This window comes from Tachypleus tridentatus, chromosome 7 (assembly GCF_004210375.1).
Source record: "Tachypleus tridentatus isolate NWPU-2018 chromosome 7, ASM421037v1, whole genome shotgun sequence".
Lineage (NCBI taxonomy): Eukaryota > Metazoa > Arthropoda > Merostomata > Xiphosura > Limulidae > Tachypleus > Tachypleus tridentatus.
In genome coordinates this window covers 57,042,437-57,064,978 of record NC_134831.1, presented here as the reverse complement: position 1 = coordinate 57,064,978, position 22,542 = coordinate 57,042,437, and the positions used below count along the sequence as shown (strand labels likewise).

Here is a 22,542-nt window from a genome sequence, read left to right as displayed (position 1 = left end):
TCCTACAGGAAGCTGAGATCGCTATAAGTGATTTAGGAATGTCAAATTCACGCGCAGAAGTCATAGACTACACATATCCTTACGTCAATGATCAGATTAACTTTCTTGTTCAGGCTCCTCGTGAGAAGCCTCGCGCTTTAGCTATTATCAGACCCTTCAGTTTGGAGGTAAGTAAAAATACTATCATACGGTTTAAATGTCTGTGCAAATATTGCTTTTCAAACAAAAATTACGAAAAATTATCCCCAAATTTAAAGAAAAGTAAAAACCATATAAAGTGACTTAGCTCTAGTGAACAGAAATAAATCCTTCATATCTGATTTGTTAGCGAATTATGTTTTAAGCATAATTAGCTAAAAACTCTAACTTTCAGTCTTAGTTATAATGTTTTATTCTATTATCATTATACGTCAGCTGTGTTATCGTATTTATAATATGGATATAATGTGAAATACCAAAAAAATGAGATGGCGATCTATACTCGACTCCCAGCCAAGATGGGTTATAAAGAAAAATATTAAACATTTTTATAACATCTATTTAACGCTATTAGAGTACTACATAATTTTGGATGCAAAAACACCACTTCGTTAACATCATTGCAGTTGATGTCGCTTCATGCAGTCATACTCTGATGTCTTCGTTTTTGACAATACCTCTGCACTGTAGTTGCCATTGATAAATGTTTCAGTGTAGTATTTTCATGTCCAAATCATACCATTCGTCCTCACACGCTTTTTATAATCAATCTAGTATTCAGTGATAGTATTCCAGCGTCAGTATCAACATTCCGGTTGCAAAGAAATCTATTAGCTCTGAATTAGACAACTAAACGCTATGTGTTTATGTGAAACAGCATAGCTACCAGGTTCTTCTTCCACATGTTTGAGGTGCGCAACTTCGGAAAGATTATGTTCCGAAGTAATGTTGTGTACGCGTAACTTGTGTAGTGGTTTCAAAAGTAGATCCTTTTTTTATTATGGTGCGTATTTTTGTCTGTAGAATCTGGACGGCTTCTGACACTGAACTTTGTATTTGTACATTCTAGGCTGGACTAATACAATTGTAGTCCTTGCGCAAAGGTTGAAAGTAGGCCTCTACACGCAACTGTATATAGATATTTATAAAGAAACTACAAGTCATTAGTTAAGGAATAAAACTTTAGGCGTGAATGTATTTAGGAAATAAAGTCTGTGACTCAGCTAACACAATTATGTACGTTATTCAAACAAGGAATATATAAATATGAGGCCATTGTATGTTGTAGCCACCGCATATACAAAAAAAGTAAGACCAAAACACGATACCATTAACACAATTAATTTGACATTTAAATTTTATCCCTGTTAATTATCTAAATGCAAATACACATTACTCAGTAAACATTAGTTATTTAAATTATGTAAGAGAAAAGCTAGTAAGAAAAAGAGCAGTTCCTTGACCCAGGTTCTCCATTGTTACAAAACGGCACATTTTGCTTACCACATCTGAGATTCGACTTGTTGCAGGGTTCTTTTTACATGGACCTGGTGCTTCTCAAGTTGATCAGTATTCTTTTATTTTTCCAACACCTTTAAGTTCAATGTGTATCCCTGTATTAGAAATTGTAAATTACCTATATAAACACATTTTAATTATTTGAGTGTGGAGTATAATGTGTTGGTAAAGAACGTTACATATTCTTTCAAAAAACATCAGCTTTCGATGTCATCACAACACCTACGATGTGACAAACAGCGTCAAAAAGTAGTTTTGATACAAATTGTTTCACCGAGACTTTACGTCTGCTGCAGTTGTCATGTGTCTTACTTATCTGCGTATTCACAATCGTTTTAAATCAAAGTTATCATCGCTTTCAGTTTTAAAATCTCCATGATAATACTATCAAAAAGCTTCAAAGTTTGATGTTTACTTTATTATTTACAGTATGAGAAAGTAAGGAAGATTCCACATTCAGCATATTACCTGACGACGATCAATTTACGACAAAAATCATTGAGATGTTTGACAATAACATCGTTATCGTGTTGATAACAGTTTGGTACAGTAAACCTTACTCGCATGTTTGACCTAAATTGTGTTACTTCCGAAGGGAGAATTCATAGTTTTCATTTTAGTTATGCTAGTAAGTTTTTTTTTTCAACTATAAAACTCATAAGTGTTATAAAAGTCCCATTACTCGCATTTTCAAAGTAACTAAGTTCGCATGTGTGTTTTAAATTTCACGGAAAATCGGGGGGAGGAAAATGTGTTTTTGCTGACTTTTCATGTCTAAGAAATCAGAAAAAAATACTATTTTAAAAGGTACTCCGTGAAATTGTGGTAAAAAGTATCCATCAATACAAAGTCGCAATTTACGTTTTTACTAATTCAAATTCGGTGATTATAATTGTTATGTTTGTTTTGAACTTTTGGCGCAAATCTTCAGGTAACTGCCCCTAACTTAGAAGGGTAAGATTAGAAGGAAAGCAGCTAGACATTACCACCCACCGTCAACTCTTCGGATACTCTTTTACCAACGATTCGTGGGATTGACCGTCATTTTATACCTCCAGAGCTCAAGGAGCGAGAGTGTTGGGTGTGACGGAGATTCGATTCCACGACCCTCAGATTACAAGTTGAGCGTTTTAACCATCTAACCATGCTGGGCAGTTTAGAAGTGTTTGTTTAAGATTAATATACTTAGGCCTGATATTGACTGCACATTATTTAATAGTATCCTCATGTATTAAGTTTGTTCCCACGTTTTAATTTGAGTCACCAGTATTCATAACTATTTAAAGATGTTAAAACTAATTAATGATTAAAACAAATAATTACTGTTATCATCAGTTTTATATAACATAACAAAAATTAATTTTAATAACATATATTTCATTATAATTTTCACAATTAAATTTGATATGGTGAAGCTGAATGTTTCAGATGTGGATCACTATCCTAGTGGTGGTTTTTGTAACGTCATTAGTGACTGCCTTGGTAGCAAAAGCGTCCATTGGACCTCAGAAAAACAGTTGGACATTTGGACAATCTCTCTGGCAATATTTTGGTGCTTTGACCTTCCAAGGTTTGATTTTTTTTTCTAATTTATGGTTTAGTCGCTTTCCTTTAAAATGTAACGAATACTGGTTGTGCTGTTTGAGGTAATGTCGTCATTATTTGCAACGGATTCTATTTTTAAATTACTTACTGAGATGTAACATTAAATTTATTTTTGTATTATATGTGTTATATGAAATAATACATCTATAACCTGAACATTTGAACATAGGCCTTCATTTGTTTTATTTTACCATTTGTATATCCGACATTTACAACTTACAGGTCTTAATAGTATTTTATGAACCATGTAATTAATATTAAATGTGTTATTTTAAAAATCAAAATAACTTTCTTTAGGGACTTATCAATGTCGTAGGACTTTTAATATTATAATGGTTTGTTTTCATAAGCCCCCCACTCATCCCAGTGGCACATTGGTAAATCTGAAGTCTTATAACACTAAAAATCAGGTTTTGATTCTCCCATAATGGGTAACGAATACATAACCCATTGTGTAGCTTCGTGCTTGACTACAAACATACATTCACTCACTTTATTCATCTCTTTCTTACTTTTGGACTATGTGCAATAATGTGCAATAATGACAGTTTCGTCATTATTAGGTATTTCCTACAAGTATCACTTTGTAAAACTGTAACAGCCGCAAAATTATTCATTCTCTGTGACCATATTGTTTTAATTCTTCTATATAGAGTGATCATTTTGGGTTCCTTGAACAAAATTGTTGCCCAGTGACATTTTCTGATATAGTATCACATGACAATAACATTATTTAGCGAAAAGAAAAAAAAATCCTTAAAAAGTATGTGTTTATACCTTTTCAATGGTCTTAATCAAATGCTTGATAGTGGTGAAGAACGTCTTACGGTTGATCCATCATATGATTCTTCCTAGCAATCGTGTTATTGTAATATGATTGAGTGTATACAGTTTATTCACGGTTTTGATAGTTATCAATGTTTAACAACCATAAATAATTAAAATCATTCTGTAATGAATTATTACTATTTACGTAATTTGAAATACACGTAATTACAATAAACAAAATCTCCATATGACAACTATGGTATGCGTAGTTTTGTATTCTACCGAAGCAAGTTTTGAGGCCGATGTTTAAAAAACATCAACAAAAACAAATATATAAAACAAGATTAAAACTCCTTAGGTATATGAAAATAAACCTTTCAATAAATATTTTACAATTTGCGTGCTAATATTTTTCGTTTTCTAAAAATTTCTTGTTTTTAGTGACGATACACACCGTAGAAAATTACTTTAAAAAAATAAAAAAGATAAGAGATTTGTAATTTTATAAAAACAAAATTAAAGTGTTAATAATCATAATGGAATTACCACTGCAATTAAATTACATCATACGTAATCAACATAATGCTATCTGGATAAAAAACTTTGGAAAAAACAGTAAAAAAGGAATGCAAGAAAGTTTATGTAAAAAAATCTATCAATTTCTCAGAATCCCCTGGAAAAATAGTTCAGTCGTTTCCAGCGTTAGAAAACTAAACCTAATTCAAATTAATTATTTCAACGTTTTGTACTATCGGTAAGAAATATACTTTCAATTCTTTACCTGAACGAACGCCAATGGCTCAACGGTAAGTTTGAAGGTTTACAACACTAAAATACAAGTTCGAACCATGACAGGTACAAAATAGAGAGCCTATTGTGCAATATTGAATGTAACAATAAAGCGCTATTCGCCTGAAAACTATGATGTAAATTTTAACTAGAATACCAATTGAAAGTTCGAAATACTATTTTATTACCTTATTTTTCTTGGAAAGCTTTTGTACTATAAAAATAATCTATTACAAAATAGTAAACTATCTGTAGTTAGGTGACTTCGGATTACGAAAAAAATTATAAATCAGTTTATTTATTTAACTTTTACAGGTCACATAAAACATATTCGCTAATTAACTGAACAACCATTTAAGCTTTCACATCAACTTAACGACCTAATTTTGCTCACAAAAGTAGAAATAATATAGTTTTTGAAATAATATAATATTTCGAATGTTAGCCATGTGCCTACATGTACATGATTACTTTGGAGTGCTGCAATATTTCAGGCTAAGCTGGACTGAGTTAAGTATTAGGTGACAGTTTCAGAGATTGCTTCTCTCATCATATGGAGACCAGGTTCTTGCAGGAAGCAAAAGAGTGTTCCTTTATTGGTGTTACCAGTAGCCTTCTGGCTGTGAAGTGGTTCATTGATTCCTTGCATTTTGTTTTTACTAACAATAACATACAACACTAATGAAGGCTTTCCGTGGTTGATACGTTCACATTACAAGTGCAAAGGTAGTCGATGTCCTGCCAGAAGAGTTTTGCTGGATTTGACAAAAGACCTTACCATATGAACTTGTCATTTTTATCATTTAACTTTACCGCCCTGGTACTTGAACTATAAATATCTAGGTGATGGTCTTACCATGCAATTTTTAGCTTTCCTCCATTTATCTGAGGACTAACTGCACTGAATGTTATTCTTTACTGCAAATATGATGTTGGTACGTCTGTCTAATTAGGCTTAATTTCTTTCATCTGTCTGGAATAAGCTTGCTTTATGACTTCCAGTTTTGTCCTTGTCCTGTATTAGAAAACTTGAATGCCCCACAAGAAATTCTCATCCAGCTCTCCAACTATATTTAATATGGTAATTGTATGTGTCTATGATGACAAATGATTAACAACCATGGTTTTCAAACAGATGCTGATATGATTTTTTGTTTACTAAAACATTGCCTAGTATCTAAAATTTTGTTTACGTTGATTTACAAGTCCAAGCTGCATCAGATCTTCCTCTCACATGAGGAAACTTGAAATCTGGTGCTGACGAAATATTTCATTGCCTGTCCATCTATGACTACTCTTCAAGCACATTATAGGCAACCTCCTGCTTAGCTACTTTATGCAGCTAGAACGTTCCAGTTTATATTACTAGAACCCTTTTTAAGAATTTTACTTGTAAGTGCTGTTAGTGTTCTGTCTTGCTGCTGCTGAGGCTTGTAAGGTTTATTATATATGGTTTGGTAACTCTCTTTGCACTACATCCAATAATCAGTCTTACACAGGTGTTTGTATCATTTCAATCTTAAATACATACGTACTTACATACGTAGCCCCTATGCTGGATGGAGTGAATAATACTTTGTAAAAACCTATGAAAGTGACGTTCTTTAACTTTATTTTCTGCTGCAACTTTTAATTGATGTTTTTGTTTGCTCTTATTATCATGGTGCTAATACAGCTAGAAAATTAAGTTATGTTTTAAAGATTACCCCTGGTTACGCCCATGTTTCTTCCAAAGTGATGAAAATGACTATCAAAATGGTGATAGCTTATCCCCATCAACAAAGCCCAGAACATGACAAGATATGGGTTTGGTGACTATTCTAGTGCCATTACATTATTGGATAAATCTGGTAAGGGATCAATGTATCTTGCTTTTAATTTTAGCTTTTCTGGAGCATTTGCGATACACAGAATGTAGCCAGCAACTGTTAGTAAATGGCAATCGGTTGAGATAAACTGTGTGGCTAGTTACACCTTGTAGATGTTGAAGCCAACTGGTGAGAGCAGTGTTGTTAGTGATCCGATATCATTGTCTTCATGATGCATTATCTGGTAGCTAATGTAGCAGCAACTCATCATACACATGTAACACTGATGATTATTTTGAGCATTTTATCAGCAAGAATGAATAACTGGATTATACTGTAGGCATCGTCTAGGTTTAAAATTATTACCAGGATGTCCAACTACAAACCATTCTCACGTATCACCTGCAAAATCAGTTGTAATGACCTAGTTGTCTCTTTCAATTTAATAACAATCTAATGATGACAGTACTAGTGGCTCAGTTTACTAAGCACACATTTTATCTGCAGCCCTCTCAGTGATCTCGCCAATGATTTTAAGAAAAGAGTGATTCTTCATATAGTTGAAGAGAGATTGGATAAAGAAATCACTCTGTGTTTCAAGAATGTTTATTGTTACCAAGCTCTGTTGATACTACAACACTGGATTCAACAACTTGTCTTTTTAAAAGTAAAGATTTTCACATAGTCTGAGACAAAAGCTCCATCTTTTAATTTTTTTATAGATCTGTGTATTTTTGCATGCTAAAGATGGTTTCCATATTAGCAAGTAGTTGTAGTTTACATAAGGAGATTTCTGTAACATACCACCATGGTAACATTTATTAGAATAATTAAAATTAAAAAACACGCAAGACAGTTTTCATTAGAACTTCTAATGCAACGTCTTATGTGAGAGGGTCATGCTAGAGACATATAATCATAAAAAAAATCTTTTCAGGAAATACAATATAATTACATAAGAAACGCACACCTGTTTATAGATATATATGCTAAAGTAAGTAACAATAGTCTTCTCCATATAATAAACAAAGCAACTGCAACAACACAATTACACCAGGACGCAAGTTACAGAGTGAAAATAATATAAATATATCTTGGTTTTGCAAGTACCTGAACAAATAGAACTCACATTGTACAGAGATGCACCACTTACTAACCTTAACTTCTTTTCGCCTGTCTTATACAGTACCTCTAGTTTTTTATATATGTTATTTGAATAATACATGTATTCATGTTTAATTTAGAGATATTATAAGTATTCAATTAGGTCTACGGGGGTCGAACTCAGCTTAACATGACCTTAGATTACAAGGCATCAGATGACTAGATTAACAATATGTACTTTTCCTTAAGGAGCTGATGAACTCCCTGACAGAGATTCACAAAAAATCATCATCGGAGGTTATTGGTTGTTTGCTATCATCATCGTAGCTGGGTTTAGTGGAAGTTTAACATCTTTTATGAACGTGCCTGGGAAAGAGTTACCTATAGACACCATATCCGAACTGGCCAGACGGGTCCAAAACAAGCAGATAAAAGTTGGAACAGTACCAAACTCCCTAATATACATAAATCTAATGGTATGCTCTGATGTTTTATTCATGGTTAGTTTCATGACATAAAAGAGTTTTTAGTTTAGATATTATTAATGTTGTTTATTTTATGAATGAATGTGTTATTATTGTTTAGTTGTTTAGTTTTTTATTTCTTTGTTGTTATTATAAGAGGGTTAAAAGCAGACCAGTATTGGAAGTTGCGTTTGCAAGTCATTGATGTTGAGAATATAGTGAACACGATGGGATAATAAATATATAAATAGTATGAGATGAGCAAGAAATAGCATACAGATGAGAAAGTAAAGTTACAGGATGAGGCTCGGCTAAAGTAAAGGGAAATACCTTACGGTTAATACAGGACTAACGATTGGTATGTTTGAGCAAAACTAACAGTAGAAGCAAAAATATATAAGAATAGTAATTTATTTTGTCAAAGATAATTCTAAAGTAATCGAACTAGCCTACGTGGACTTTGATAAATAGATAGACAATTCTGGGAAATTCTAAAAAAGAAAACGGGTCAGGCTGTGGTAACACGACGATAAATTAAGTGAACTATATTCAAACTATTTGAATAGTTTGGGGATAGTTATGGCGAAGATAGTTCAGCTTGTAAAGTGAAATTCTAAAGTAATTAAATAGGCCTAAGTGGACTTTTGACAAGAGGAAGAGTACTATATAAATATAGTGTTTATGATATGCCTTTTATCTCTATTGTGTGAAGAATTTGTTGTACATACGTTTAACTTGTTCCAAATATATATTATTTTGAAAACAAGTGAAGTACGTGTTTTTCAGTTATCGTTGAATTTATCGTCAACAAGGTACAGACACCTACCGTATAAAAATCCCAAGCCCAACAACAAGCATTATATATTTGTACTGTTAAGAAGCATAAGTTAAAATATTTTCATTCTGACAATTAAAGAAAATAATTAAATTTTATACTCCAAGAATTAGCAATATTGTTAGTATTTTCTCTGAACTCCAGTGTGAATAATTATAATGATTATTTCCCTATTTCAATTTTAACATGTTTTTGATCATAAAAGAACACTCTGAATTTTAACTGGTGCCTGTTATAATGTGCCACTTAAATAACATTAAACTTATGGCTTAAAACTTCAGGTCTACATTTCGCATCATATTGAGCAACTGTATGGTTTTCGTATGCTATACTTTTTTTTTACTTTTATGTCACAAAAGACTCTTACCTCATCGTAAGTCCATAAACTTCTTAACTGGCCGGTTCTATTCAATGCTAGTATAAACTTAGCTATACTATAATAAGTTTCATAACTCTAAATATAGATATCAATAGGCTGTAGAACTTCCTACAGAAAATAATCAGGAGACGTGAAAAAAATGTTGGTGGTGACATATGTCAACAGAAGCGTTATGTATTGTGCTTAGCAGAATGATTACTGTGAATTTTGACAAGACCAATTCTTAAAAGAGCTTCATAAGCAGCTTTCTTATATTTAATTTGTGCAGATGTCAATGTATTTTATCTTTCAGGAGAAACACAATAAGCCAGCGACCTCACTATAAAATCCTATCAAGCAATGTGCCACCAATGGTTATGTCTTCTCAGAAAGACATACTATTCTTATACTGTTTCTTCTTCTCCGAACCACTTTTCAATAAATGGTTATTCTTTAATTTCTCGGTCCAATATCCATACACTTTTATTTATTTCCTATTTAGACCTTTATAGTTAATTTATGAAGTTAAATAAAAACAACCTAAAAATGTATATGCTGGGCTCCTGCTATTAAGATAAAAATGGGCATATACAATCATCACATTCATCTAAAAAAGTTGGACTGTAATCATTTTAAATGGGTCAGAGCTCACGAAAAGCATAATTTTGAGTCAAAGTACTCGGTCATTATTTGACCAACTTACATGAAATTTAGTAAAAAATTACTTTTCCAAAGGTCCCAGATATTAATATACAAAAATGGTGGACTTGCCTATTTTTAATATTTATAAGGGGTCAGGATAACATATAAAAATATAATTTTAGGTTCTCTTATTTGCGTCTATTTCGCCATATTTACAAAGATATTCTTTGCATATTCTTTCCTAACAGAGATATAAACAATTTTGATGTGTCTGTATTTGGCTAAATTTTTCAGCTAGAAAAACAAAATTTGGTGTTTCCGCGAACTGTTCGAGTGTGTGCCATTCAATTGACATGGAATTTGGTATGCAGATAGAAACATGTAGATTTTATTAAGTTTTCCGTTTTTCCATTTTTCATTATTTTTATGGTGACAAAATTAGCCTTGTTGGGATTGCATAAAAGGGACATGATGCATTCTCTGTGAATGTTAGCCTCTTTAATTTTGGTCAGAAAACTGAGTGCAAAATTTAAACGTTTGTTTCAATTTCCTGGTTTCAGCACGAAAACTCTCTGTGTTCTCAGTTGGAACGGATTCAACATGACGTGCCCAATCTTAAAGACTGTCATTTATGAGATTCAGCGTTGCTTGTTAATCTTATTAGAACTGCATTCCTCGTATGAATTTTGTTCTGCAACATCCAGTGCTATTTTGTTACTTTCAACTGGCATTGAAGGGCGATCACTTCAATTAAAACCCTAACTTGTTCTCCTCGGTGTAGATTTCTGTTTGTGGTGAGGGGACCTCCTAGAGAAGGGTTTGTGCTTTCAGTTTACCTTTTCTGGGATTTAAACATCCACCTACGTGTTTGCCATGTGTGGCGACCTGTGAAGGGGAGGAGAGGATCCTGGTAGTTGAGGGGTCCAACCGTAACACACCACTTTTCCTTAAATTCCTGTATACCGGCAGTCTTGGGGTGGCCTCCCAGGGTCAATTGGCTGGTCCACTTGTGCTATAGTAAATCAAGTATCAGTATTGAATGCTCTCAGTGGGTGTTGTGGACATTGTGTCTGATGCTGGTGTTTGGGTATAGTGCTCACGAAACCGTAGCACTGCTATAATATCCTTGTTTGGCATTGTAGTGCGTTTCCTGGTAGGGTTCCACGCTGGGTGGGGTCAGTGGGCATCTTAATATTCCTTCTTTATTATGGATTAAAGAAATAAAAATAAAATAGTGAAAAACAGACTAGAAGTAAATGACCTCTTCTTGAAGATTTTGAAGAGCACTCTTCAACTTCTTCAACAACTGTATCTCATTTTCTGATATTATATTCTTTATCAGACAAAAGCTACGTTCTGGGGACATCTTGATAGATTTGTTTGTTTGTTTGTTTTGAATTTCGCACAAAGCCACTCAAGAGCTATCTGCGCTAGCCATCCCTAATTTAGCAGTGGAAGACTAAAGGGAAGTCAGCTAGTCATCACCACCCACCGCCAACTCTTGGGCTACTATTTTATCAACGAATAGTGGGATTGACCGTCACATTATAACTCCCTCATGGATGAAAGAGCGAGCATGCTTGGTGCAACAGGGATTCGAACCCGCGACTCTTATATTACTAGATGAATGCCTTAACCCACCTGGTCATGCCAGGCCCCATCTTGATGGAAACAACTGCTCTCAAACACAGTGAACTCCCCTTATCGTCGAAAGTCATTCGGGATATACCCATTGAGGTTACTCCCCATGCTAGTTTGAATTCAGCATGAACAGTTATTGTTGAGAGAGATTTAGAGAACATCCCTGAGTTAGAAATTCTCACTGGTTTCTCCACCCAAACAGTTTATTCAGTGAGGCATATCTCCACTCACAAAGATGAAATTATGGAGCCGATCAATGTGCTAATTTTTACATTTGCATCACCACGTCCACCTACTATCATCAAGGCAGATTATCTAAATTGCAAAGTGTGTCCATATATTTCAAACCCACTCAGATTTTCTAATGTGAGCAGTTTGGTCACTAAAAAACATCATATCGTGATTTTTGACGTGTGTTTGTTGTAATGGCAAGGACCATGATGTGAAATGGATCTTCATTGTGTTAATTTTAGTGGCTCTATCCCATCTTACGTTTATTCATGCCCTAGATGGGTGGAAGAAAAAGAGATACAGTATTTGAAAATGGTTCACAACATTTCGTACCCCAAGGTTCGAAAGTTACTGTACATCACTCCATCTCGGAAGTATGCCACTGCACTTTGTTCTACTGCTACAGTGAGAATGCAGAGAGATCTCTCTGTGCCTCCGACAGAGTCGTATACAAACCATGTGAAAAGTCTTTTGCCCTCTGTGCTTGAGGAATCAACGTCAATACCCATCTCCGTGCCCACCACCCCTTCCAACAACTCTCCAGATCTACTTCTTTTGGTTCTGAGTTTGGGCATTTCCTTGGGTCCATCTTCTTCTCCTGTCTCGAGATGCAGCATCTATCCAGGACAGAATCTATGGATATCAATAGACCTCTTTCTTTGTATATACATATATATATTAAAGAGAATAAAGAGAAAAGACGTGGTTGAAAGAACTGTCCGGCCAATTCTCCTCCACGTAAATAAAAATGGCTACATTGATAGAGTGGAACCATCAAGGTGTTCGTTCTAATTTAGACGATATTAAGGCAATGATTGATTCCTATTATTCTGCATGTCTTTCCTTACATAAAACGTTTTTGAAACGTACCAATGTAGTCGTCGTTGACAGTCGTTGTTTTTATACTGCAATGGCAGGTTGTGTGATGAACGAGTGCATGGAGGTGTGGCAATGCTGTTTGACTAGTATGTGCCCGCTCTATCTTTGACAATTGATACTCCCTTGGAGGCCATAATCATCCCCTTTCTCTTGGGTCATACTATCGTTGTCTGTTCTCTCAACCCGACTCCTAGAGAGGCCTACGATCAATCAGATCTTGATGCTCTTATTGAATAGTTGCTGTCTCCCTTTTTAATCCTGGGAGACTTTAATGGGCATAATCCCCTCTAGAGAGGTGCTGATATTGATGGGAGGGGTTGTGACATGAGAGAATACATCCTATGGAGCAACCCCTCCCATCAATATCAGCACCTCCCTAGAGGGGATTATGCCCATTAAAGTCTGAACTGCATCACTTTTCAGCAGGCCCATGTACATGCTTGGCAGGTTAAACTTGAAAGTCAGAAGGGATCTTAGATTAAATTCACAACCAGTATCTCTTTTACCACCAGTTACAAAGTTATATGGAACAAGATTCAGAATATTAGTGGGTAGTATACTTCTGTCCCCTTTCGATCTTTCTTTCTAAAGGCTAAGAAGTTGGTGGTGCCCAAAGCATCGCCAATACTCTCAGCAGAAGCTTTTGCAGGGTATCTAGCGCTTCTGCTTCATCTCCACCTTTTCAGTCATCAAAACTTGGATAGAGTGATTGTCTCTTCTCTTTCACGCTGATCATCCCTATGACTATAATTGCCCTTTACACAGGTGGAACTCAAGCTTGCTTTTCATCAGTGTGGTAGTACATAAGTCGGATCTGATGACATACACTGCAAGATGCTACACAATCTCTATTCTACTTCTCTTACTGTTTTCTTCTAATTGTTTTTAACTGGAGCTGACAGGAGGATGATTTTCCTGGTGCTTGGTGCCAAGCTACTGTCCTAGCTTTTCCTAATCCTGGGAAGGACCCCAAGATTCCTTTAAACTACTGCCCAACTGCGTTAACAAGCTGTCTCTGTAAGACCTTAGAGAAGATGGTTAATGCTCGTCTTGTTTGATTCGAGGAATCAAACAATCTCCTCTTGCCCACTCAGTGTCAATTCTTACGACAGCACTGTACTGTGGGCACCTGATTCGACTTGTGACGTCGATCAAAAGAAGCCTTTCTCAAGCGACATCTTGTGCTTCAGTAATCTTGAGAAAGCTTACAATACTACGTGGAGATATGACATTTTGTAGGACCTTCACTCATATGGGTTGTGTGGCCATTTACCCATTTTTATTAGAAACTTTTAATGGGCCCAGCAATTACAAGTTTGTGCAGGTTCGACACTTTCCCATTCCTTCGTGCTCTCATTCGATTAAAACTGAACTATGGATCTTTGATCAGTGGCTCTGCCAAGACATTGGCCTTGAAGATGCTGGACCCCATTCACCATCAAAGGCTTCGAATCTGCACGGGAGCTTTCTGCATTTTCCCAGTCCAGAGTCTCATTAACCTACTCCATTTGTAACTGTCTTCACTGTATGCTTCAAAACTTCGATCCTTATTACAGCATCTCACCTTCCTCAGTGGGCCATATGCTTTCAAAACAAATTGTCTGCCATTGTTCCTCTTCGCCTTTGTATCCATGTGCAGTTGGATGAATTTGGTTTATCCTTGGATGAGATTGCTGTATCCACTGGTCAACCCATTCCACATTAACTTATTACTATCCCCAAGTGTGACCTTCTTTGAGTCATCTGAGGAAGACGGACACTCCCGATTGAAAGTATCGTTTTTTATTTGCCAAACAACTTTTAAACCATTTTTCACTTCTATTTATACGGATGGTTCAAACTCAGATGACTCTGTGAGTTCTGCCATGGATTGTTGTGATTTGGTGGTTGTACACAGAATTCCCTCTACAGTTTCTGTGTTCACCGCCGAATATTATGCTATTTTTCTTGCCCTGGATTACATAGAAGTTTAAGCAGTACATGAACGGTACTATTTGTACCGACTTGCTTAGCTCTCTTCTGACCCTGAAATCACTTCACGTTAGTTTTCATTCTGTTCTCTCCAATATTCAAAACTAACTGGCTAATTTCTCTTTAACATCTACTTCTATTCAGTTCTTCTGGATAGCAGGCCATGTTGGTATTTGCAGGAAAGAGGTCGCTGACATCGCAGCTAAGTCTCTCTTTTCTGGTACTATCGCTACCGTGCCTGTTCCATCCATAAACTATGGTCCTGTATTGAAGGCTCGGCTCCATACCTGTTGGCAGTCGGCTAGGGGTAAGCAACGTTATAACAAGCTTTTCCAGATAAAACCCTCAATTGTACTTCGGCCGTCTTTTTCTCATAAGGATCGAAAGTTGTCCTAACTGTACTACGCATTGGTCACAGTTTTTAACTTACTGTTTTCTTTTATCTGGGACTGATGCATCAATGTGTGGTCTGTGTGACACTCAAGTCACAGTAGTTCGCATTTTACTATCGTGCCATCATTACGACTGTGGACGACAGCAACATTTTAGACATGTTTGTCAACAGGTTTACCCTGGCCCTGGACAGTGTCATTGATGATGGTAACAGTGTACACCTTACAAATGGTTTTAGTTTTGTAAGGATCATTAGCCTTTTTAACGATATTTAAGTTTTAATTAAAGACTTGAGTTTTCTTTTGTTTTAACATGATTCTATTTCACGAATTTTAATAATTTTGTTTTAAATTCTTTTACCGGTTGTTTGGCACAGGCAGCCTAATTACTTTGCGTCATAAAATGCCAATCAACCAATCATGCTGTAATATGCTGTAATAAAGCTTTACAAATTATTTTCTTAGTCATTTCAACAAGCGTGGACGAGAAGCGTTTATTTCTGCTGCTTTTATACTGCCCTATATACTACCTACATGGAGGCAGTTTATATAGAAAAAAGATGAGTTTCGATCAGGGACTTAGAATTTCCAAGATGGTAATATCGCCTGTACTTAATACTTAAATAAATTTATATGGATCAACTTCGTCCATTTTAACTATAACAATAATTTGAATAATGAAAATCCACAAGCACCAAATTACAATTTGGATGGTCCAAATGGACAAAGATACGAATTATCGTTGGTATAAAATCTTAAACAAAAGATGATGTTGTGGTGATAAAAATCACTAAAGTCTTTTAAACAGTGTATTGTAGCTAGAAATAAGGTTAATAAGATTTTGTATAGCATCTATAGACATACTGAAAACAAGATATGGGATAGTACTGTTTCATTGTGTATATCACTTGTAAGGCCTCATTTTTTAATACTGTACACTTCCTCATGAAGGACATTGAATTGTTTGAGAAGGTTTAGAAAAAAGTCATTGGGATGATACTTTGGATGGTGGGATTGTCCTGTGAGGAAAGACTAAAATCTGTAAAACATGTTTTCTCTGGAGAGAAGAAAGGTTAATGGGGATTTGGTTGAGGTGTTTAAGATTGTTAAGGGTATTGATAATATAGAACCACCAATTGTTTATATTTCTCAGTGAAACCAACAGGACAAGGGGTCACAAATTCAAATGTTACCAGTTTAGAAGTTTTTTGAAATTTAAACAGTAATACTTTTCAAACAGGGTAGTGAGCTGCCTTCAAGGGTGGTGGAGTAGGAAAAATAAACTTAGTTTAAGAAAAGATTAGAGGAATACACGAGTAGTAAGGTGGAAGATAGAACAAACGTCCTTGATGAGTTAATAAGTTTCTTTCTGTCCTTTTAAAACTTTATGAAATTTATAAAATTTATTTAGCTGAAAAATTTGGTTACTACGTTTTTATGTATCAGCATGAGAAAAAAGAAGAAATGGATGAATTTCAACCACCAATTATATTCGCTGCTTACAGATGTTGGTGTAACTTCACAAGTAGTTTCTTGTATGAACGACTAAGTTCTTTTGACCCATAACTTGTTTGCACGAACTTGCGCCTTTTCTAGTGTCGTCATTCCTATAGGCTTTATATTGGCAGTCACTTTTTTCTTATGTGCCTTTTCTACATAGACGTTCATTACCGTTTTCATCAATACACACACATACACCAGTATCAAGATATTTTATTTTCATGACCTATAATTATTACCCTTATTTTTTTGTAATATTTTATCACAGAGCGCAACGAAAGGGGACCTTGCAATAATTGGAAATGACATAAAACACGACAACGAAGGGACGTTGGTTCAGAACAAGGAAGAGGGAGCTATCAAAGCTATGAAAGAACCCTATGCTTTTGCTTGGCCCAGCAGCATTATGGAAGGTGTTCTCGTTAACTTCGGAATCACAGAATATCATTTTGGCAAGGGTGTTTTTTCTGACATCTTTTATTCAGTTGTTTTGGCTAAAGGATCGCCAATGACGAGACCATTTTCCAAGGCGTAAGTAGATGTTCTTTTTCAATCTAAATAAAGGAACAGATTTGAACTACAACTTTTTTCCAGACAAAAGTAATAAAAAAACTCTTTTCATTTCCACACTGATTTACTAACCAAATAGATATTACATGTAAAACTTTGGTGTAAATTGTAATTATTATTCACAACAATTTCCAATTTTCTAAAAAAATGGAAACAAGCGACTTTTTCTTGGTGTTGTTCGTATAAAGTTATTCAATTAAATAAGTCCAATAAAAACTACAGTATTACCAAGATGTTGGTGAACACTGAGAGTATAATTCACATAATTGAAATATATGTTATGTTACAGAGGAATAAGTTGACTTTATAACCAACTTGATATCCTGGAAGAAAGCTTGACATAACAATAGAAACTAAAGATACGAATTATCGTTGGTATAAAATCTTAAACAAAAGAATCATTAGCTCTTGTAAATGATAAATCTGGTTATACCATATTAAATTATGGCAGAACAGGTACACAATAATATATGTATCTTCCACTTATACATGTTGGCATTTTGTTATTAATAAGATACATTTTATTATTCTTTTATAATTTATCTTTTACGAAACTAACTGATGAATGCACAAGTCGTTGCGTTATAATTATTTAAGCTATCATTACTGATTGTTTTCCTCAAACGAAATTTGACAATAATGTCATTGTTCAGAATGTTAATTTTAATAATACTCGATGTCACTTTATTGCGAATTTTTATTGATTATAAATGCAAAAGATATCAGAATGTATGTTTGCGGGTTTAACTTTTATGACTGTGATTCTATAATAACCTATATAACATGAAATACTTAATTAAACGCATTGATCTTTGCACATAACCATCTTAGAATACATCCTTATAAAAATAAAAATAGTGTTTGTTTGTCTACGAAGTGTGTCATGGTCTTTTGACCAATCTCAACCAGCCTTGGTAGGAAGATAGATTAGGCCGAGCATGTCATATGGTGGTTGTTACCCAGTCTTGCCTACCGTGGGCCAAATATTTATTATGTTTGTTTGATGCATTTGCACAATATGGTATCACCTGTTGGGAGTTATAATACAGTTACAAAAGAATGTTGTGACGTATATTATCATTATCACAATACAACCGTACAAAGTTACATTTTCAGAATTTAAGTGCACTACCATTGTGTAAATTATATATTTATAAAACACAAAACAGGTTCAATAAAAATATTGAAAACTGAGAAAAAATTAATATAAAGATTAATATACGAAACAAGAGCTGAAGTACATGGCAACTTAGAACTTTCTAAAGTAAACAAGGAAATATTTAGAAAAACGTTATTTGTACCAAGCACCAAAATTAAATAATAATATTCCAAATAATGTAATACCACTGTTCAGTAAAAAAATATTAATTTAGCATCAAAGAAATAGAGAGCCAATGTAGAATAACCAGAAATTATTATTTAAGGTTTATGAATAATACAGAAAATATAAATAGGTTAAAACGTAAAAAAAACATTTTGTAAGGAAATTTAATGATTTATTTATTTTGTAATAATATATTTATTAAGGATTCACATTTGACAAATCTTGTGGATATTGCTAAATTTTATATATTCTTTGAATTACTTGTATGTATTTTGAATTAAATAGAATTGAGTTTCATGTTGGCTGTTCAAGAGACGGAAGAACTTCTTGAGTGGTTTATCAGGAAGTATTCAGAATAACAACAAATACTGATGCTGCATAAAGGGATTAGTTGTTGTTTGTTTGGAATTAAGCACAAAGGTACACAATGGGTTATCTATGCTTGCCCATCTTGGGTATCGAAACCCGGTTTTTAGCAGTGTGAGTCTAGAGACGTACCGCTGTGCCACTGGCGAGCTATGCAAAGGACTGTTGATGTTTTGCCCACCACAGGTATCGAAACCTGGTATAAGTTTGAAGACATACAGCTGATTTAAGTTATTAATTCAAGCCTAACATTCAATCTTTACGCCTTGAACGTAGGATAGGTTCCTAAACTTGTATTCTAAACTTTGACAACCCTTGATTGTACATTATTCACAATTATAGATAAAACAAATTAAAGACTGAGATCTTATAATACAAGCAGCCTATTGCGTAACTTTGCGTGAGTAGCAACTAAACAAAAGGTGGAAAATAGCTGAAAAGTAATATTTATCTACAGAAACCCACTTGTTTTTATTCATAAGATTTTTTATCAATGTTTGAGTTATGAAGTATATCAACATTACTAGTTTTAAATCTAGTTACACAGGATCATATATAACTTTTTTTTTACAAAACATATTTATATATTTTAGTGGATTTCATCAAATCCAGTTACCTCCAGACTTAAAATCTTTTACATATTTGTTTCACAGGAATATTAATGCACCTAGATAAAATCACGTTTGCTGTTGTCTTAGCCTTGAATTTAATGATTATCACGTGAACCCAATTTTCACGTTGGGGACAGCGCAGATAACTGTTTATGTAGTTTTGCCATAAAACAATAAAACAAAGATAAAGTTAACATGAATCTATAATGAAGCTGGCAGAAATATTATTTATAACAATAGACACTAATTTATTCTTAATCAGCTTTACAAGAAAAAAAAAAAAAGAGATGCGCAGAGTTCTAGAACTTTATAAAAGAAAACTGATCTCACAGATGGGCATAAGGAATTATTTAAACCAAACCTTTCTTCCAGGTTGAGACAGTTGAACGAAGGAGGCTTAATAGATAAATGGAAAAGGGACGTACTGGATCGACGAGCTCGTGAAAACGCTTTCTCTAAGAATAATAACAGCTCACCAGTGCTGATCTTAGTGAATCAGGGAGGACCGCGTGCTTTAACTCTAGAAGACGTACAGGGTAGTTTTATTCTTATCTCGGTAGGCCACGGGTTATCCATTGTTGTGTTTCTGTTGGAATTGTTTTATTCTAGACATAAAATGAAATCCGTAAAACAGCTAAAATGAGTACCACCCAAAAACAACCTGTTGGAACGAACAGTAAATATAACAGAAATTATGTGGTTTTGATTCACCATTTACTACATAGCTTTCTAGAAGACACCATTAATATTTGTATTGTGAAAACTTTGAACCGTATAGGGTAAATAAGACAAAACTAGGCGCTCTTGTTTTGCGTTCAATATTATGTTACCATTAATTTCTGTTATGTACTTCTTTAAAAATAGTCCGATAGTGGAAAGCATACAAACTTTATAAGTCACGTGGTACAATAAATAGTTACATTTTACATTGTTGATGTCGAATTAAACAAGCTATTCTCAGATAACTTATTATAGGTTAAAAGTTTATACAAGCAATTTGAAAACAACTATCGGAGAAATCTGTGTCACAAGAAAACATATTAAATATTTGAATGGATTTATTTCTTTTTTTATGATAAATGCATGTTGAAAATTTCAAACAACTTTAGTTTAAATTACATGTGCAAAACAGAAATTCAGTAAAATAAACCAAATGTACAAGTTTGTGTCAGACAATGTTTTATATTTAATTGTTTCAAAAATACATTGAGTTTGATCCATTATGTGTCTAATCTAAAATATGGCCTATTTAAATAGCATGCTGTTCATATCAAAATTTTAACAACATAATTTTTGTACTAGCTAGAGAAAAACCTTCAGTTTACTAAATTATGTTTTTATTTTTCCCATATTACATTTTTCTTGAATTTTTTATTCAGATGTAACGTAAGAGTCTGTAATCTTGTGTATCGCTAAATTTGTTAAACAGTAAATTTACCGCTGTTTCACAGCTTTTAAAGCATAACCCATTCTCAGTAAATTTAGTTCTTAGATTTTTATTGCATTTTAGTCGTTTATTGTTGGTTATATTTTCTGAGCATTTTAAGGCATTATTGTATTGCATTTTCTCTTATTAAATAACTTGCAGTTAAATTATTGAGTCATGAAGATTATTGCTCCTATCACGACATACGTAATTAGTAGACTACATCTCCTATGTCGTTCAGACCTTTGGAAAAACAGTTGCCTTTCACTAACAAAAAATGGTTATGAGAATGAAATGGATTAAACGTTGTCTCTATCTCTTTCCTTTTCTGGATTTTATCTTTTTTCTCTCTTTTGTCATCATTTGAGGTCGTAGACAATATTTGTTAACTTTGCTGTGTAAAATATGAAAGTTGAAAACGTCATCTTTTTTTTTAGATATTTAAAAAATAATCTTTTATAAAAAAAAGAAGAGCAGAACATAACAGTATTTTTTAAATATGTGTTTTATGATTTTTTCATAATGTTTACTATTCACATGAATGTAAGGGTCCCATGTTCTTAGTAAACAGCAGTGTCGATAATAAAATGTTCAAGAATCCATTTTGTGTGGAGATAAACAATAATGAAATTTTCTTGTTTCATCTGATATGGAAAATTAACGTAGAAACACTTTTAACTGAGATTCGAGTTAACTCTGACAATAAGTAATTGAAGCAGATCTTTGTGTGCATTTTATTGTGTTTAATTCAGAAAATAGCTAAGAAAAAATCTTAGCATTGCTTAAACGAAATTAATTTCATCAAGTGAGTGTAGAAACAATCGAGAACTTTGTTTTAGTTTTTAAATGAGTGATTAAGGTTTATAAAGGTGGTGAAGAAAAAATCAACAGGAAACAGTTTTAGTAAGTATGATTATGTAAATCATCAGCAGGAAACAGTTTTAGTAAGTATGATTATGTAAATCATCAGCAGGAAACAGTTTTAGTAAGTATGATTATGTAAATCTTCAGCAGGAAACAGTTTTAGTAAGTATGATTATGTAAATCATCAGCAGGAAACAGTTTTAGTAAGTATGATTATGTAAATAAACAGCAGGAAACAGTTTTAGTAAGCATGATTATGTAAATCATCAGCAGGAAACAGTTTTAGTAAGTATGATTATGTAAATAAACAGCAGGAAACAGTTTTAGTAAATATGATTATGTAAATTATCAGCAGGAAACAGTTTTAGTAAGTATGATTATGTAAATCATCAGCAGGAAACAGTTTTAGTAAGTATGATTATGTAAATTATCAGCAGGAAACAGTTTTAGTAAGTATGATTATGTAAATCATCAGCAGGAAACAGTTTTAGTAAGTATGATTATGTAAATTATCAGCAGGAAACAGTTTTAGTAAGTATGATTATGTAAATAATCAGCAGGAAACAGTTTTAGTAAGTATGATTATGTAAATTATCAGCAGAAAACAGTTTTAGTAAGCATGATTATGTAAATCATCAGCAGGAAACAGTTTTAGTAAGTATGATTCTGTAAATCATCAGCAGGAAACAGTTTTAGTAAGTATGATTATGTAAATTATCAGCAGGAAACAGTTTTAGTAAGTATGATTCTGTAAATCATCAGCAGGAAACAGTTTTAGTAAGTATGATTATGTAAATTATCAGCAGAAAACAGTTTTAGTACGTATGATTATGTAAATAATCAGCAGGAAACAGTTTTAGTAAATATGATTATGTAAATTATCAGCAGGAAACAGTT

At 33.7% G+C, this 22,542-nt stretch overlaps 1 protein-coding gene and 1 long non-coding RNA gene across 2 annotated transcripts in view; one reads left to right on the top strand and one right to left on the bottom strand.

Moving 5' to 3' along the window:
- The first annotated feature begins 26 nt into the window (after positions 1-26).
- LOC143255729 (glutamate receptor ionotropic, delta-1-like) lies at positions 27-20,657 on the top strand. The gene is made up of 5 exons (XM_076511865.1): positions 27-167; positions 2,926-3,067; positions 7,821-8,047; positions 16,753-17,015; positions 19,728-20,657. The coding sequence occupies exons 1-5, from the start codon at positions 39-41 to the stop codon at positions 19,996-19,998; spliced, it is 1,032 nt and encodes a 343-aa protein (XP_076367980.1). The 5' UTR covers positions 27-38; the 3' UTR covers positions 19,999-20,657.
- LOC143255730 (uncharacterized) overlaps positions 16,904-22,542 on the bottom strand; it is a 44,494-nt gene continuing 38,855 nt past the window's right edge. The window contains exon 3 of the long non-coding RNA XR_013030804.1: positions 16,904-17,038. This is a non-coding gene — a long non-coding RNA (uncharacterized LOC143255730). The remainder of the gene's footprint in view (positions 17,039-22,542) is intronic.

Bases quoted from the DNA above. Each gene is read 5' to 3' on its own strand.
- LOC143255729 (XM_076511865.1), top strand. From the start codon at position 39: ATGTCAAATTCACGCGCAGAAGTCATAGACTACACATATCCTTACGTC. The intron at 168-2,925 runs GTAAGTAAAAAT...TGAATGTTTCAG, and splicing joins TCAGACCCTTCAGTTTGGAG to ATGTGGATCACTATCCTAGT. The intron at 3,068-7,820 runs GTTTGATTTTTT...CTTTTCCTTAAG, and splicing joins TGGTGCTTTGACCTTCCAAG to GAGCTGATGAACTCCCTGAC.